We start from the raw sequence: 19,224 nt of genomic DNA, 5'->3' as shown, positions 1-19,224 counted from the left end.
GCCACTAGAAACGATTCATTGACTCTGTTTTACTCCCTGATGAAGACTCGTGTGCCGAAACCAGTTGGAGTTTTTAGGTTAAACATAATCTTCCCTGTAAAACTGAAGACATTTTAATTTTATTTTGAAATGTGGTTCCCTTGGAGTCTTGTGATATTTAAGCCTTAATAAAGCTACCACCATTTTAAGTCTTGTGTTTCAGTGTGCGTGCGCTGAGTTTGAGGGAGTTTTGGATGCATGTGAGAGGATCTGTGCATAAGCAAGTCCTCCATGTGATCCCTTTAAGGCTGGTTCACAATAAACAATGACCTGCACATTATAAGAGCCTGCTCTGCAACTAGCCAGAGAAGGCTCTCCCTCTCTGTCACACATGAACACACAGTTTCCAGGTGATTACAGGATCATCTCTCCCATCATCTGCTTGAAACGTCAGAAATGCAAACACACACACACACACACACACACACACACACACACACACACAGAGCAGCAATATCTTGTATAGATTAAACAAACAGCAAACTCTTCTCTCTTCATTCCCTTTGTCTTCCATCCCCTTCTCCTCAGGCATGACCCTCACCTTCCTGCAGCTCGCTCTGAAGTTTGCCAGCCTGGCGTACATTCCCGCTTTCACCAAGATCTATCAGGGAACCCTGGACTGGTTCCCAGGCTTTGTGTTCACACTAGCCAGTATTTTCACAGTACTGGCAATGACACCCATCAGGTATGTGTGCAGATCACTTCAGACTAACGTGCCCGCCTTTCAGAGTCACTTTGTCTCATCTCCTCTGTCTACTGTCTACAGTATCATCGGCTGCAGATCACCTCAGAGGTGGCAGTATGAGAAGATTTAGAGCGGTCGAACCAGTAACATCATAACCAGCAGCAGCAGCAGCAGCGAGTGAGCATTGGGGCAAGGCAGAAGGGAACTGAGACTTGAAACTACTTCCTGTGCTGTTAAAGCAGAAAAAGCATTTCCTTTCCTACAAGCTTCCTCAGTTATAAAAGAGGGCACACAGTATTTTTATATCTATTTGAGAAACATCTCAAATAGACAACTGCCTCACATAGACAGAAGCTGCCACGGTGATTTCCACATAGTTTAGGATTTGTCACGGACTGCGTTGGCTGCTTCTGTCAGCAAACTGTTACTCACACTCAGTTTTCAGCCATGGGTCATGTTTTAAACAACTTCGTTAGGAGTTTTGTATCCTGTAGTCCTCTCAGGCTGTTACAGGAACAGAAAGTTTGACACAAGTTGATCTCTGTTATAAATTCACCCGTTTTTACTTAACTGCCTACTGTTTTTGTAGATTTGTAAACTAGAAGCTAGAAGTGGAAGTGTGGTTATAAAATCAGGTTTTTTTTTTTGGCTGTTGCTGTTTCTGTTTCCATATTTAAAGACTTTGCAGTTGTTACTGTACTTGGACAGTAATGTGCACAAAGTTAATGAGAGTGCTGCTCTGATGCCAGCTTAGCTGCAGTTTGGGTTTAGGTCAAAGCTACATGAAGTGAATCCAGTTTGAGTCACAGACGGTGTAAACGGTGGACATGGCCACTGTGATGTCTCAAGGTGAAGCCTCGAGGCTCGAGAAACCGCACAGTCATTGGCTAACAGCTTCTGACTGAGTCTAATAAAGAGGATCATCAAGCCCTAACCCTGCAATGCCATCTGTATTATTTCTCAGACATGAGTTTAATGGCCAGCCCTCTGCTTGCCACTAAACAACAATACAGATTTCATCAGACGCAGAAGACACGCCCATCTTTTTGTACTGTTTACGTCTGTGTCCTGTTCACATCACCTTAACTCCTCTAGAGGTCACTGTTTCTAAAGTGTGACTTAAACCTGCTGCAAGCCTACGCTGTTTTACGGAAGCTCGTCTCTGCCAAAAACAGTTTCTGGCATCCAGAAATGGAAAATTAGAGTTACTGCCTCCGAAATTTTGGTCTACAAAATAAAAAATAGAGTTATTACGTCAAAATTTTGAGATAACTTGTTTTTAAACAGTGTTGTATTAAGCTCCCTGATATAATAGCTAAGCATTACACCAGTGGCAACGGACTAATTGCATGCACTGCTTTTTAAATCAGCAGGGCTTGCATAGACGCCACTACAGATTGGGCAACAAGCCCAAAAAAGTTGAAAGAAAAACATACTTCATAAGTTTGATGCGCACTGTTGCACATTATAAGACTGAAACACGACATTCAATCTGTAAACCATAGCAAAACATTGCCCAATTTTCTTTAGATTGAACCGATTTTTGCTGCTCAGAAGATATTATTGATTTTTAAATATCAAATATTTTACCACCTGTCTTCGCCCAGTGGCAAACCAATGTAAATTATTAACAAAACAGTCACTTCTTCATTTCTTTGCTGCCAGAAACACAAAGACACAGAAATAAGTTTCACAGGAAGCTAATGCTGCGTATTTGACAGATTAATCCTACTGACGCAGTTCGTAAGGAAACAAAAGGGAAAATATGTTGTGCCTGAAACATTCAGAGCAACGTTAGCAAACGATCACAAGTGCGTGGACAAGTGTTCTGTGGATGGGAAAAAAACTGCTGGATTCTCCCCCGCTCATGACTCCGTGTATCATCACCATCAGTCAGCTGCTCACAACACATATTTTAGGAAAAGCTTTAGGTTTGGTGTCTTTCGACGTTCTCGCACACCGACTACTGGCAGTCTAAGGGATCTTTTTTGACATAACCTTTTGTTTGCTTTTATATATTTTTATTATCCTTACATATTGACCCACTAATGCATTTGATTGTGCTTTATGTTCATCTGTCTAAGTCTGAAGGTACTGGTACAGTTCTGTGCATGAATTTATGTAGAAATTTAAAGCCATATTTTAGTTATTAGTAGACATGTTTGTATAGCTGAAGTAGTGCTTATAGTCAGTGTTGGGGAGTAACGGAATACATGTACCGCTGTTACGTATTTAAAATACAAAATATGAGTAACTGTATTCCGTTACAGTTACCGTTTAAAAAGGTGGTATTTAGAATACAGTTACTTTGTTGAAATAGATGGATTACACGGCGGTACTTCTCTGTTTCATATTGTGGCGGGTCAGGACTGTTTGGGTTTCGTTTGACAGCTACGTTCTGTTGTTCCAGGCGGCAGCGTTACGGTTGCCATGGTTACAGGGTGACGCTCTCTCTCTCTTCGTGTTTCCTGGGTGAGAGAGCGCCTGTTGTTGTTGAGCTAAGCTAATAGACAGAATGCTACCGGTATAGCTCTAAAGAATGTAGCATCATAGGCAGCGTAGTCCGTGCTGCAGGGAGAATGGTCTGCCATACACGTTATGTGTCTGTAAGCGAGGGAGGGAGAAAAAGGAAAAGTACGAGCTGTCATCGAGCAAAAACGGGAGCTGGAAGCATGTAAATATAATAATAACCACTGCAGCCAAGAAGAGTGCCTGACGAGCCCAGTTGTAAGTAAGCTATTAAGACTCGACTGTACACCGTGTTCGTGTTTTCCTCCAAAAACAATAAGTTCTGTTGGAGCAGCCTTTCAACGCCTCTCTCTGTCTCTCGCAAGCAAAGTTGACCCAGACAACAAAGTAAAGCTAGTTTTCGGCTACGAGCCGACACAGAACCCACGGTATTAGCCAGAGGTCCCTTTACTACGGTTCGGAGCCGCGGACCTTCAGTTACAGTAATAAATCACAGCAATAGTTCATGCATGTAGTTGTAAACAGCATGATAATATATTAAGTAATCCAAAGTATTCAGAATACGTTACTCTCATTGAGTAACGTAACGGAATACGTTACAGAATACATTTTGGGGCATGTATTCTGTATTCTGTAATGGAATACATTTTAAAAGTAACCTTCCCAACACTGCTTATAGTACTGATTGAAGGAAACCAAATGAAGGATTTTTTTAATAGTTATTTTGCATTTGCACATTATTGCACTTTTATTTGTTGACGGTGCATAAAAGGGGGCTTCTGCTGAAATTGTTAGTTTAAATGAAATTATTAAACATAAAGAGCAACTTATGTTGGTGTTCGAGCTGCAATGACACTAAATAAAATCTTTTTGTTAAATAAACATTATTAAGGCTTGTTGTGATGTTTTTAAATTGTCTGTATGAAAGAATATTTAAATATTCAATCCTTTCTAAACCTCTTCATCCAGAGCATAACTGCAGTATATTTAGTTTTTTGATGAAAATAAACTAGTTATAGTTTATAAAGTTTTATAAAAAGTTACAGAAGCAGAAAAATATCAAATGCATTCATTCTTTTTATTATTGGTCCAATATATCAGAAAAAAACCAATTTGTGTTAAAGATAAATTGCATCAAAAACAACATCAATGTACAAGCTTATTTATAATTACAACAAAATTGTTATTAACATCCAAATGTACAATAAGGGCTCTGAACGTAAACAGCACACAATGAGGAGGAACAGAGGTTTTAAAAAAAACAAAACCATAACAGACAAAAAAGTGATCTGAGGTTTAGACTGACTTGGTCGCTTTTATTCATCATGTGCTGAAAATCAGATCTTCTCTTCATGTGCGAATCCACGCTGCCGGGACGATGAGAGGAAGAGAGAGGCATTGGGGGCAGAGGATGTTTGGCCTGGAAATATTTGAATGAAAACTCTCCCCTGCAACAGGCTCATAACAGACGTCCCTGTTTGAGGGATTTAACCTGAATCAGCTTCATATACAGCATTTTTTGAATGTGTCTCAACTGACTTTAGACCAGTTTGTTTTCAATTTTTTGGCAAATTAAATTAGAAAGAAAAACAATTTTTTCCCCAGCAGAAGTTTCTGCCAGGGCCTTGAGCTACATATTTAGTGCAAAACAATTCAGCAGGCACATGTAGTATAATAATAATAATAATAATAATAATAATAATAATAATAATAATAATAATAATAATAGGGCACTGGCTAATAGAGAACATTGATCACACTAAACAGAGCTATTGTTGGAGGTTTAATGTGCATCAAAAGTAAATCCGTTTTGGTTGTGGCAGGTTTACACTGTTCATGCACATCTCTAATCCCTTTTAAATCTTTATGCACTCATATAAATCCCAAAGATTCCCTCCAGTTTCATAAATGTGTGTCTCACATGTCAATTACTTCATTTACACCAAAGCGATGCTCTACAGATGCACCAGTGCCTAATGATAAGAAATTAAGTAACAACAACAACAACTCACAATCCTCAGCAGATACCAATGTTATACCTTAAACAGAACAGGAAATGGTGTTTTTCAAGCTTTATTATATTTAGTTGTTTTAGTTTTTTTTGTAATATTTATGCTACATTTCATCCAGTTACTTCTCAAACTGCACTCAGGGTTCAGTGAGTTTTAGCTACAAGCAAACATCAAGAAGAAACACGTAAGTCGTCTCATTTAATGTTTTTGAACCGATCTGGGGTTTTCACATCAAGCTGGCACCTGATGTGTTTGTATGAGTACAATCAATGTGGGAGCAGCTACAAATACTGCTCAATAGCACTACTAGTGGACTACTACTAGAAGTTAACAGTCAATATTAATTGGGGGTTAATATAGGACAACAGTATGGGCAAAAATGATCGTAGTAAATCTTTGGATTTTCCCTTTTAGCCCTGGTGCATCCATAGGCTGCTCCACTGCAGCTGCCTCCGTCCATAAAGATACTTTTTCTTCACATTGTTGACTTCTACTAGTTACAGAGTAGCTGCTTTACTCTTTTAAAGCTTAAGGGTAAAATGTGAAAGGCAAAAGTAGATAAGGACAATAAAAAAAGAGAGAGAACAAAATAAACCCAGTTCACTGGCAGCTGCAGATGCCTCGTCAGGATGCTGCAGCGCTTGCATTTGGTTGCATGGAGGCGCAGGCTCTGGAAATCCTGTCAGTGAAGGAGAAACTCTTAACCAACTGGAGGACAAAACATGGTGACTGTGGAAATGTCACATGACTGAGTCTGCCTGGGCGTCATTGGTCAGGTTTTAGCTACTTTCAGAGTAAAAGGAAAGCAGAATAAGCGAGCTGCATCTACTGTCTGTGCTTCAAAACCTTTTTTTCTGGGTTGGCAGTAAATAAGAAAGTTTTAAATAATATGATTGCAGTGAGGGGATTTTTCCCCATCCAGGAGTTGGAAAATAATAAAGGAGTGTGATGCAAAGAGTGTGCCTCACATACGTGCTGCAGGGCTCCACCTCATTATCCCATGAGTCACAGCTGAGCAGATTGCTAACAGAGCTGCACCGCAGAGGGTTTTCACGCTGTTCAGTACCTCAGTCTCAGCCCGTTTGGTTAAAACAGGCAATTTAAGAATTTAAAGTAATGTGTTGCATCGCTCAGGGTGTCGTTTTTTGTTTCTTTGTTTTTTGCAATGCCTCACTCTTAACATGACACAGCAGGGATTTTTCCACTAGCCCCAGAGGTTTTAGTTCCTCTGTAAGCCAGCAGCATGACCACACTGACACCTTATATTCAGGATTCATGGCTTTCTTATTTTCCATAAGGGAAGGTTATGCATGCTTCAGTGCAGGGTTTTATCACTTAGGCAAGGAAATAATAATAAGTTAATTAAAAAAAAAAAGAAAAACTCCAATGGTAAAACATTTACGTCTTCTTACCACTGGAGCCTTCACCTTATTATTATGAACCAAATGCACCGTTAACGTCACCAACTGAGGTAAGTCTTTGCTTAAAGAAGAAGAGGAAGGGTATAAATGGGAATGGTGAGAGAAAGACTATATCAAGAGAACCCAAAAGAGGTAGCTCACTTCTTCACTTCCCCCTCATTTCAAAAGCGTGGGAGAAAACTATCAACAGCTTGGCCACAAGGTGGAGCCGCTGTTCTCTTAAAAACTCCACCTTCCACAAAGTGACCTCTCAGACAAACCTCAGCGTTCAGCTCAGACGCCCATAGAAGCTTGTTGCCATCACTTAAAAAAACACAAACAAACAAAAAGCTTTTTGCTACCTGTAACTTAAAAATCTGAGTTATAATCTCAAAATTTCAAGTTATTTTCTCGTAAGTTTGAGTTAGTGAGACCAGAGATTATAGCCCAAAATGTTGATTTATAGATGGCAAGAACTTGTTTTCTTCTGTAGGCACCTTCATCGTCATCGCTGAACACTGTTTATCTCCATTTATCTGTGAGGATTTTTAGCAAAAAAACAAAACAAAAACCAAGACATACTAAAGTGTCCCTTTGGGAAAACACACAGAGGTCCCACTTGAACATTTATCACATACCACCTGACTTTTGTGGGTTATTTTTAATAACAGGTGCAGGAAAGACAGGGGTGAAGTTTGTGACCTTTGGTAAAAGTATAGAGTAAAAAAAACAAAACAAAAAAACAACAGGTGTGGTGCTTTGAGTACAAGACATAAATTCCTGTTCATTCACTGTTGTATTTCCCAGAGGCTTTTACAACCTGGCAGGACAAAGAAAAAAAAAACATCTTGAGGATGTTTTGAACACATCTGAAACAAATCTAAGATACTTCATAGACCCACACAGCAGCAACACCTTCATGAACAGTTTTCTCAGTATGAAAATGGGAGAGCGTTGAGTAAGAGACTGCGGTTAAATAAATACAAAGCAGCATTGGCAACCGACTGTTAACTCGAAATATGAAGTAGAAAAAGTCAAAAAAAGAAGCAAAAACTATACATAGTAGGTTTCTCCTCTTTTCCTAGCTGTCCTCGAATGCACCGTATGTTTCCTCCTTAGCGGACCAAAATCTTAGAGGGAGACGACTCCCCTCATGCAATCATCTCACAGGAGAACAGGGGCCCCGAGTCCAGCAGGTAAACCTGCTGCCCTGTTGGTCTTTTTCCGTGGCATGAACGAGAGAGTGTGTGTGGAGAGACGGAGAGAAAGAGATAGAGAGATGTTTCAGTTCGTCTCACTCGTTTTGTCTTCAGTCTGTTTGTCCTGGAGGAGAGTTATGAGCGACTCCCACGCTGCCTGGCACTGCGCAGGGCGGAGAAGGACGAAGAGTCGGCCGACGTGGGGAAAGAATGAGGTAAAAGGGAAACATTGGAATTATTTAGAGGAATTCTGAGGCTGCTCTGAGAGATTTATGTTTGTAAAAGTCATGTTTTCACAGTGTGAGCTCAGAAATCTGTACAGTGATTCCACACATCTGCCACAGAGGCTGCTGAGGATCTACCACATAATAAACGAGTGAGATGGCTCTACCACTCACACATGAGTACAAAACATTCAGTCTCTACGGGCTAATGAGCGAATGCACTTGAACAGTTTCAGAGAAATTTTAGGGAGGATAAGGGTAACAAACTAAATACAGAAGTCTGACATTTTTATGCATTAAAAAATAAACATACACAAGATCATGAGATCATGAGAAGAACAAATAAACAACCTTTGTAATTAAAGTACATGAAAGAAACAAGATGAGAATTTGTAGTCCATCTTCTTGAGATTATTATATTGTTAGCAAGTCTTTCACACCTTTCCTAGGCCTCATGATATCCTACAGTTGTAGTCAAGAAAATGGGGTAGGAGGTAATTATGTGGACTATCTGACTGCATGCCTGCTCACCCTAAGCATGTGCGTTTTCCATGTAGAGAAAACCAAAAACAAGGTGAGAGTTGTGCGCTATCAGTGCAACGACGGCGACCAAGAGTTAAAGTTCATTTATAGTAATACTGAGTTGTGCTCGCATCATTAAATAATATTTCTCTAGTCTACATAAACTTTTTTTTTTAACTCAAATAATAAGAAACTGAAAAAATGAACCTGTTTTTATATCTTAAATTAAGTGCAAACTCCATATGCATGAATAGATGGGATCACTTTGGAGAGAGGTTAGTGTTTGTCTTCTTGTCATCTGTTGACCCTTTCTTCCCCCCAGACTGCTGCACATCATTTAGCGTCTCCCTAACTGCTCCACTCTGTTTTCAGTCTTTATGCCACTATAAAACTGGAAACACTGGTATCAGTGGGAGTGTCTCTGGTGACCTTTAAGAACAGCTCGTGTGCTGCCTGAGGCTAAAAGCTGGAGTGTTTTTACAGAAATTACACAGGCGTACCTTTTCATAATGGGTGACGTTTTTGTCGGCCATGCCGGTGAGAAGCTGCTTGAAGTCTTGTCTCTTGTTGCTCTGCCAGCGCTCCCAGTCTGCCTTCAGGTCAGCGTTGAAACACTCCATTTTGTCCTGGCATTTCTCTACCTCCGCTGGTATCTGGTATAACACAGACAACATCAGCTACAGGAGCCATAGGGGACATAATACAGGACTAATTTACAGGACAAGAATCACAGGGGGGCGAGTGATGCAGGAGCATTGGTGGGGATGGGGTGTGTATTAAATCCTGTGATGTTTGTATGGGCAAAAGATAAAAATGAACAACTTTATTTAACATCCGACAAATCTAACCTGGTCACCTGAAGAATGATCTCTTAACTTGTAATTTATTAAGTTTTCAATTCTAAGAATGCCAGTGAAAAGTAAAGACGCTCCCAGAAGTGACAAATGCAGAAACGGCAGATTCAGATGAAAGAAGGGGAAGGCTCACGGGCGTTCTGTCCTCTTGTTTGCGCAATACGGCTGCTTCTAGACGGCCTTCATACTCCGCTTGGCTCTGGTCTCGCTTCCTTAAAACATTCTGTAAACAGACAGAGAAGGTCATACGTTTTATTTTGCACCCTTAATGTGACACTGTCCGAAGTATTTTATAAGAAAGACAACATGTGCAAACTGTTAAACTGAGACAGAGATGCTGAATCAGGAGCTTGGCGAGGACAGGACATGACACATGCAGAATCTCACACCATACTTCCTCTATTCAGGTTCAAAGGTGATGAAAGCAGTCGGTGCTCGACTGTGTGCAGGCAGAAGGACTCGCACTTTATGCTGTACTGGGTAAATTTCTGCCCTCGTGTATTTTCCTTATGTTCTCCGCTATAAATAAATGAAACTAATCCATGGTTAAACATTACACATTTTTAAGCTTGTGCCTGCGAACTGAGCAGAACTGCCTTTTCCACTCTTTTCCATCCAAAACCTATAAATGTGTTTACAGTGGAAAACTTCAGTAGAACTTTCCTCTGCTAATTTTAGCTCAGTAAACCAGACATCTTTTTTTTCTTTTTAATTTGGAAAGAAACAGGCAAAAATATTTTAATTTCACATAACAGTTTGCTTCTTTTTGTCACTTTTTTCCTTTATATTTTTGCACACTAAGGTTTGAGACAATGACACGGTTTTTGTAGTTTTGCCTCTCTCTGCCTGCACAGTCGAGATGTGGTTGAAGTGCAGATGTTCTGCTTTAATTCTGGTTTAACAAAATAACTGTTGAGGAATATTTCTATGTTTATACACAGACCCCACATCTCCACAGGCTCAAAACTAACTGGACAAGCTAACATCATTTTATGAGGATTGTTATGAAACCCTTTTGCAGTCAATGAAGTGTAGAACCCATGGACATCACAAAAAGCTGTGTTTTCCTTCCAGGCCTTTATTTTATCCTTCAGTGGGTTTTTTGCCTTCAGTAACTGAAAAGCACGCTCTGGAGTGACATCAGGTTGACTTTTAAAAACATTCCCTTTCTTTGCCTGGTTGTTTTGCTTTGCGTCATTATCCATTTGTACTGTTAAACACTGTCTGATCAGTTTTGCCCCATTTTGCTGAGTGTACGGCCCTGTATGACTCCCAATTCACCCTGCTCGTCTATCAGCAGTCAGATCATCAATACACATTAGTGCCCTGGTTTCACAGGCAGCCATAACAGATGATGTTGTATGCTCCAGGTCAGGAGCTGTTTTTGTTTCACTTCCCATCATTCTGGTAAACGGTTCATCTATGCAAAGACGTTTTTTGGCCAATACTAATCTGGTCCTCGTGCTCCAGAGTGTAACCAGTGGTTTGCGTCTTGTTGTAAACTCTCTTTATTTACACTCATGAAGGCATCTCTTGATTTTAGACCTTGACAATGATGTACACACCATCTCAAGAGTGTTCTTGGCTTAGTTAGAGGTTTTCTTGGCCATGGAAATAATTCTGTCATCATTGACTTTAGTTGTTTTCTGTGCTCTTTCGGGTCTTTTGGTTTTGATGAGCTTGCCAGGGCTTTCATTCTTTTCAAGCAAGTTAAGCAACTCTCTCGCTTTGTCTTTTCAGCCTAACAATCGCTTTTTTCACTTGCATATCGCTTTGGACTTCATATTGATCTTTTATCTGTCATGAAATAACAAGAGAACAGGCCTCATCTGGCCATGAATGTTATCATCAGCCAATTAATTACTATGAGTTAGTATAAAATGTCCAAAAAATTCCAAACAGTTAACGCTAAATTTTTGTTTAACTTACACCCGGGGACTAATTAGCAGAAATAAGAACACTTTATTTTGTTCCCTTTTCTTGACACATCAAGCAGACGTTACATGTTTTTAGTGCCACCAACTCCCTACCTTCATTGATTCGATGTAGAGAATGTATTCTCTGAGCACGGGTAGAAAGTCCTGGCCCATGTTCTCGCTCATGTCCTCCAGCGCTCCGCAGCACGTCGTCACACAGCCAGCCACGCCCTCCAGAGGGCGCTGCAGCTCCTCCTCTGACCCCGCCCAACTGGCATAGACTGTACCATACTCGCGTAGCTCAGTTAGATACTCTAGTCGAGAGATGCGGTGAAAGAGTTGGTTAGGTCAGATCTGACTTCTTAGAGTCAGAGTTACTGCAGAGTACTAGTTCTGGGAAATAAATCACAGCAAAGCCACAACCATAGTTTTTGGTTTTTTTTACACTATTGTTTTTAACTTATTTTCTGTACAGCACTTTGGTCCTGTGCTGGGTATTTTAAAGTGCTTTATAAATAAAATTGGATTGGATTACATTCCATCACCTCACAGGTCTTTATTATTTACAGTCATCAGTTTCCATCTTATCTCCTCTAACAAGGCCGCCGCGGACAGCCACTGGTCTACAACTTGAACAGATGGTGCCGAGCAGCACTTCACGTGGCTGGTGGCAGTTATTTACACAGTCACTTTTCATGCATGAGTTAGGCCTGCAGTTATCAACCACAAGGCCCAAAGGTCTGTGGATTCCTCTTCAAACAAACACACTCCACAGTCAATACTGCATATCAACTCATCCTAAAACCCATTGCTTGTGTACCCGGTACAGACTGGACGATCGCACATGAAATTTAAATAGCCGATGCTACAAAATGCTACCAGCAAAATGGCCAAGAAACATAATATAAAGAGCAAGCTCCAATGCACTATATGCACTCGTTGCTTGCTGGTGCCTAAAATACACATTTGGAAGAAGTAGCCTCGATGAAGTTCATCTGTAACCACAAGCACAGTGGTAAACATACAAAGAGCTCCTCTATAGTCACTGAGGCTACGCTGCAAAGAGCACAGCACCATATGAATTTGGCTGCTTCCTGCATGTGCCTAAAATACACGAATAGGGTAAGCAACTCTAGAGAATTTAACTCTTTATCCAGCCATAGTGCTTTATACATCTAAGGGTCAGCATGGAGTTTAATATATTTGGTAAAATAAAAACATCCGATACAAACGAAAGCTTCTCTTTTGGTTTTTAGCTTCTTCTTTTTTTTTTATGATTCAGCATAATTATTTCTCCTTTTGTGGGTTTAATTTAGAATGGAAAAAAATAGATAAACAGTTCACCATACGTAACAGCAAAGGTGTCGGGGACTTTTGATGATGATACGAGCCTCCTACGCCTCCTACATGAGGTATTTCAGGCATATCCAGCTAAGAGAAGACCACTGGCCAGCCAGGACACTCTGAATAGGTCATGTCTCCCTGGCTAGCCTACAAACACCTCAGATTCTCTCCAGAAAAGCTAGGGCAGGTGACTGATGAGAGGCATGTAAGGGCATCTGTGCTCAGACTTCTCTGGAAAATAGATGAAGAAGGAAGAATTATCATGCTTAAATAATATTTCCTCAGCCCCTTACCTGATTGCTCTTTGAGGATCCTCTGAGCGATCCGGTCGATGGTTCCCAGTTTCTGGTTAAAGGTGTCCAGGTATTCTCCCATGGCGCAGAACTCAGGAGGTCGCACTCGCAGCTTGTAGCCTCCAGCCACGTTCTTCACAGACTCACCCACTTTGGATAGCAGGGCCAGACCCTGACGTTTGTTGAGGTCCTGCGAGCAACAGCATGATATTGATATAAATAGGCAGCCACATAAGTTTAAAAAGGTTAGACAGTAAAGAAAATATGATGGTAATCGTGTCTCCTCTCCTCTTCTCAGTGGAGATCGAGTATTGGTGGCGATTAAGACAATTTGAAGGTCTTTCGTCTTAAAGAGAGCAATAAAAACTTTGCTTAAAGACATTTTAAGCAAGGAAATAAGAGGTCTATATTTTGTGGTTTTATATTTTTCTGAAAGCTTACAGCTGAGGTTAAGCTTTTTGAATTTTCATTTATCACGCAACAGCACTCATGATTTTCCTTTCTTTTTGACCTATATTCATATATTAGTGGGACTGCTTTTCTTCATGGGTTACCGCCGTCTCACCTTGGCAGACAGGAAAGCATTTAGATGAGGGTTGAAGGAGAGGACGGGGTGGTCTGCAACTCGTTTCAGGAACTTGTCCAGGGCCTTCATCCTCGTCTCCACAAACTCCTCGGAAAAACGATCGACCACGCCCTTCATCACAAACTTCTCTGGCAACGGCTGGAGATGGGAGGACGACGGCAAAGCAGGGACAAGACGGAAGTGCAAAAGAGAGCGTGAGAGGTTTCTAATTGGCAAGTGGCACATCTGGTTGCAACAAAGCTCGTGTAACCTACTGGGATGAGGTGTGTCGGCTGGCTGTCCTCCAGCTTGGTCCTCAGCCAGTCAAAGTCCTGATAGCGCCGCCGAACAGAGTACTCTGGCAGGTCAAACTCTATCCGTGTTGTCTGAGGAAGAACACACACAAACATTTCTAAATTAAATTCTTCATATAAAAAAAAGGAAGAAAGAGCTAGAAAAATCCAGCATGTGACAAGGTGGTAAAGTCAAACAGGTCCATGAACGCAGCCTTTTGTTGCCGAGTAAACTTTACACCGTTTGTGAGTTATTTTGTAACAGTTTAACTTAATTTAGAAAGAAAGAAATGGGAAAATCATTTAGTATTCACACTAGGCAGTGCGTGTGTACACACACAAAAATGCACTTCCTGTCTCTCTGAGCATCAAGGGTCAAAGGTTGCTTGGACATGTCTCCCCACTGAATCGGTTTATGTCATTAAGCGCTGAAGAAGAAAAAAAAAAAAAAAAAAAAACAGGGGATCCACCTGCTAAACACAAGTTACAGAATCTCCCTTGCGGAATATCATTTTCCAGGAAAGGTTCATGTATCTGAGATGACTCGTTTTATCAGGATACAAGCAAATTCAGGTCTAACCGGTTCATTCCATCGCAAATAAATTATTTAAACATTTTCTGCGCAATCACCTCTGATTTACTTGAAACCTTTATGGTTTTAAAATGTGGACATACATACATTGTGAAAATTTAGCTTCATATATCAAATATTTTTCTAGATTTTTATTTTCACTTTCGGCCTTACCCTCCTCCTCACGAAACCCGCAAAATAAATTGCACCAGGCAACCTGTCACATAATTGTCCCTTTGTTTCACTGTGGGTTCAGAATTTGGTGTCCATGCCTTTCTAACAATGGACAATGCAATAACAACAGCTTTAAAAACAAAAAACTCATATAGTGTAGTTTTGTAAAGTGTAGATTTAACACATTTAACACATGGTTTCTGCTCCAGCATCCATTTCTCTCTTTGTCTGGAGGTGGCAACCTTCTCTTGCCTGCTGCTGCTCCTGTGACAAAAGGTGGCAACTATAACTAATGTACATTTCTACATCACAGTATTTTTGAGATAAAACATCAGTGTGTCTGTGGCTTTAAACTGGAAGTTAACAACAGCAATCTCTTAAAACATCTCTTAAAACAGCAGAAATTAAGAGCTGTGAAAACTAAATTTAGAAAAAAAGGGGGCTCAGTGAATAAAAAGACAAAATACACCCACTGCAATATATAAGAGTCTATGAGCTGTCACCATGCAACCTTTCACAGCTTCATCAAGAAAAGCCTGTTTCCTATCTACACATCTTAAGTTGTTAAAGTGCTCTGTGGACAAAGCCCATACAAATGTGTCAAGTGTATTTTCCTCTGTTTACATCCTTGTTAGGTAGCTTCCCTACCTGTGCTGCTGCACTGCTACACAATCATAAAAATAATGCACTGCAAGTCAAAAACACCACAGAGTATCTTTAACTTTTTCTAATTAAATATTCATTTTAACACTACAACACGGGATTTTTCAGAACCTCCAGCAGCTGCATTAAAGCTCTGCGCCATCATTAAATGCAGGTGGAAGAAAAAAAATTACAAGAAAACACTAAATAAAAGTTTAATTAAGCAATTATTTTCTATAAAATAAAACAGAGTTTGTTCACATTATCATGACACCAGCCTGTAGCAGACCTTGGTGGAGACTCTGTAAGTGATGTAGGTCTCCATGGTGGAGACGTGTTTCTTTGGGTCGTCAACAGTGACGAAAAGGTCGTGGGTTTCTGTGTCGGCGTAGGGGTCCCGAGCATCTGAGTCCAAGTCATCATCCAGCTGCAGCCTGTTGAACAGCACGGATGCAGAAGCCGGACTCGGCGTCTCAACCGGCGTGCCGTTGGTCAGCCCCACTTCCTGCATGTGAACAGATAACCACAACATCATGACACGAAAATACAGATGCTGCACTCTGCAAACAAAGAGTAAAACACAGATCCCGATGCTGCCACTGCAGTTTTTTTCCCCTCTCTGTCAATGGCGCTCTTGTTAGGCCCGTGCAAACATCCTACATCTCCTACACCGTCCTAACTGAATGATGGATAATGGGAGGGAAACAAACAGCTCTGGCATGAAATACTTAGAATTTTTTTTATCTTATCTTCAAGTAAATATATAAAAGTCACTACTTTCCAAGGGCCTTACTTAAGAAATAATCGTTTAGAAGACTAACTAATAGGTGCTGCTAACAGTAGAGGTGCAGTCTCAGGAGTGCACTGGGCCGATATCACGCACTGTATGTTGGGAGAAAATTGATCATGAATTATTAAAACTGTACTGGCATGGAATTGAAGTTGGGAAGATTTTAATGCTGTTCTATTATCTTTTTGTTGAGCACTTTTGGATGCATATTGCAGAAAAACACATGTATTCTTAAAACAAATACAATATCCCATACAAACATGTGAAAAATATACAATAACAGACCAAATTAAGAGCGACGTTAAAAACAATCACATTGAGTAAAAGAGTTATTCTCTCATTCCTTTAAGACAGACTTAAACTCTCCCAAGGTAACTAATTCTGATCATTTCAGTTCCTTCTGCAGATTCAGATCCAGGAAGCAGGGCAGCGTATTTAAAAGCCTTTTTCCCCAATTCTGTTCTGATTCTTGTCTAGAAACATGTAAATAAGGGGTGAAAATATCAGTGGTGCAACCAAAAACTGCACAAAGGATCATTTTGTTAGCAGGAAACAACATAACACAAACAGTTTTATTATGGACCGGTGGAATGAGGACTCGTAATGTAACATTTGATTTTCTGTGAACTTCTGGTGACAAATCTCAGCGGCTGTCCGAGTCTTCTATGGCATCACATGAGAAAAGGAACTACTTTCGTTGTGTGAGAGGCTCATGTTCAACCACAATTACCTTTTCTTTAAAAAGAAAAAGAAAAAAAAAGAAAAAGAGGGTCTGTGGATAAATTTCTACTTCAATCGCTGTCAAAAGAAGTGCTTTCCCTCAGTTTGTCCACAGTTTCTTCACACTGCTTTCACTCATTGCTGTGCACACAGGAAACACACACACGGGCGCTGACGCTGTAAATTCTCTCTTTCTTTTTTTTTTTAAACACTTTGGTGCTAACCTGCTTTGGTAATCACAGTTGGGATAATTGCATTGGGCTGATGTTAATAAGCAACAGGAGAGTCCAGTACGCACTGACAGTGAGGAGGAGAATAAGAAAACCGTATGTGTGTAACAGACACGGCAGAGCTGACAGATGTTTGTGACAACCAGTCCCGGCATTGTGGCCAATCAGCAGATATTTAGAGCACAGGTGTTACTAGATACATCAAGTGCCACGACAGCATGTCAGTGAGTCACCAAGCACCGAATGGAATTTAACCCTCACCATCATCAATGTAATATTTCCACCTGAGCTTTTTTTAGTTATCACTAAATAACACCAGCTTCTCCTTAAGGACATGTTTGCATATTTTAAACACTTATGGTCATGCCTAAAATATGAACTTGCCAACTTAAAAAAAATGTTTATGTTAACACAAACTAAATTTGCTCATGCAATGGCTTTTTCCAACCGCTTTCCTACTATCTCTCAGACCTCAAAGTGACACAATGTAAATCCTTGCTTTGTCCTATCAACAGCCCAGACCTTGAAATAATCAAATGAACATCAAAATCGGTAATAAAGAAAATGTGCACTTCAATTTTTATGTGACTGATCCAATCTAGCACCACTTTCATACCCCTCCCTACAGACCAACATGGGCACACGCCTATTAGATAAATCTGTTGCATTGGTACACACACCGACAGATGCAATTGGGAGCTTTAATCATAAAAGAAAGCCTCCATCTGTCATTATCTTTTTATACATATGATGTGTTATTGCACACCTGCCCACCCTCAAATTTTTTTGCCGTGGATGTTTGTGTACTTTTCAAGATTGGGCGTCCATCTCCCCCACGGACTTTGGGATCGAACCTTTGACTCATCACATTTGTGGATGTCCACTCTACCTCTCCAGCCACAGTTACCTAAATCTAATAAATGGCTGAGTGAATTCTACTTCCTTTGCACTTTTTTGCTCTTTGTACTGTTCACCTGATCTGGTCTGAAACAGCCTGTGATTGTCCAAAGTCTTCCATCATTGACCAGAGTTTATGAAGCCTGAAAACAGACAGCAAGGGAGGTGCAGGAGTCCAGTTCCCTTTTGATTAGTTCCCACTCAGACCACTTGAGCTGCAGTATGCTTAAAGAGTTATTGTGGTGTTTGTTTCCTACAGCTTCTTTAAGGAACTAAAAGCACCATTAGGCATGCAATTTCGGTGTTTAACATTATACACCAGATCCTAAGAAAAATAAGATCTCTTATCTAAATAGAATGATACTAGACCTGCTCTGGAGCCTGTGGCATTTCCACAGAATTTTGCTAAAATGACTGGACAAATGGTTTGACAGGAACCAGACCCATTTGGCCTGGGTAATCATGTACAAGGAAAAGCCACAACCATAATGATGCCAAGAAGCTTCATACTGGCAGTATTACAGCATCTCCTGTAGGCAATAATTAACCGCAGTATCAAAGTGGTTGCTACAGTTGTTACTACAGTAAACACAGCAGCAGCAGCAGAAGCAGGGAGAATAAAAGCCATGTGATATGCTTGGATGGCCCATCTTTGTTTACTCAGCTCACCGGGGTTGAGATGGATGCCATGCCCACGTACACACATAATCCATCTTAAATAGTGAAAACACAACACTCGCGGTTTCACTTGGGAGTTTGTGTCGATTAATTTGGGCAAGATATCCAAACTAGGTGAATTTGCTGTTTCAGCACTGATTTAGTGGCAGACTCAGAGGGTTCAGCCATGTGCTCTAAAACCTCAAATGCAAACAGAAATGAGTGTTTTCCACAGTTTCCTCTTTAAACTTGCATCGGTTTTCTCCTACTTATTCACAGGGGGGATGATAAACACTGGCGTCAGCCGTAAAACAGTTTAATCAAAGAGGGGTTTTGTTTGGGTAAGCGTCCTCTTTCCATCCCCCACCGTCGGTGAAGCCCCATCAGATCCTACCTTATCCCTTCCACCGCTGACAGTGACATCTGGCCCGGAGGAGAGCGGCTCCTCGGCGGCGGACAGCGGGTGGAGAATCTCCGTGATGGGCTTTTGCCCCGAGCTGGCCAGGCCTCTCGGAGCGCTGATACTCATTGCGTGGAAGGCGGGAAGACGTGGCCGGGTATCTGAGGAGGTAACGGCTGTCCGTTTCTCCGCGGCCGTTACGGTTCTGGAGACAAAAAAGAGGCTTTCCCCTCCCCTCCTCCGTTCAGTGTCTCTTCAGCTGAGATGTTTCACTGGTTGCTTGACCACAACTGTCAGCTGACTCCTACTGCGCAGTTCCGGAAGTTAA

The 19,224-nt window shown here is 40.9% G+C and overlaps 2 protein-coding genes across 3 annotated transcripts in view; one reads left to right on the top strand and one right to left on the bottom strand.

Moving 5' to 3' along the window:
• Nucleotides 1-6,953, top strand: part of slc46a2 (solute carrier family 46 member 2) — a 17,355-nt gene extending 10,402 nt beyond the window's left edge. The window contains exons 6-8 of the mRNA XM_085168676.1: nt 568-724; nt 806-2,925; nt 3,885-6,953. Coding sequence (XP_085024802.1) covers nt 568-724; nt 806-854 — 206 coding nt within the window. The 3' untranslated portion in view covers nt 855-2,925; nt 3,885-6,953. The remainder of the gene's footprint in view (nt 1-567; nt 725-805; nt 2,926-3,884) is intronic.
• On the bottom strand, nt 1,998-19,224 carry snx30 (sorting nexin family member 30). 2 transcript variants are annotated; one of them, XM_085168675.1, is made up of 10 exons: nt 18,891-19,224; nt 15,492-15,707; nt 13,798-13,908; nt 13,523-13,681; nt 12,958-13,147; nt 11,435-11,634; nt 9,538-9,627; nt 9,051-9,203; nt 7,904-7,967; nt 1,998-4,667 (listed from the first exon to the last, which is right to left on the bottom strand). In XM_085168675.1, the coding sequence occupies exons 1-10, from the start codon at nt 19,023-19,025 to the stop codon at nt 4,531-4,533; spliced, it is 1,455 nt and encodes a 484-aa protein (XP_085024801.1). In that variant the 5' UTR covers nt 19,026-19,224; the 3' UTR covers nt 1,998-4,530. The 2 variants fall into 2 exon arrangements, with proteins under 2 accessions (XP_085024801.1, XP_085024800.1); XM_085168674.1 differs by lacking the exon at nt 1,998-4,667 and having other exon boundaries at nt 7,252-7,967; nt 18,891-19,223.

This window comes from Neolamprologus multifasciatus, chromosome 7, assembly GCF_963576455.1.
Source record: "Neolamprologus multifasciatus chromosome 7, fNeoMul1.2, whole genome shotgun sequence".
Taxonomy (NCBI): Eukaryota; Metazoa; Chordata; class Actinopteri; order Cichliformes; family Cichlidae; genus Neolamprologus; species Neolamprologus multifasciatus.
Note: the sequence above shows the minus strand (reverse complement) of the source record. Positions and strands in the feature narration are given on the sequence as shown.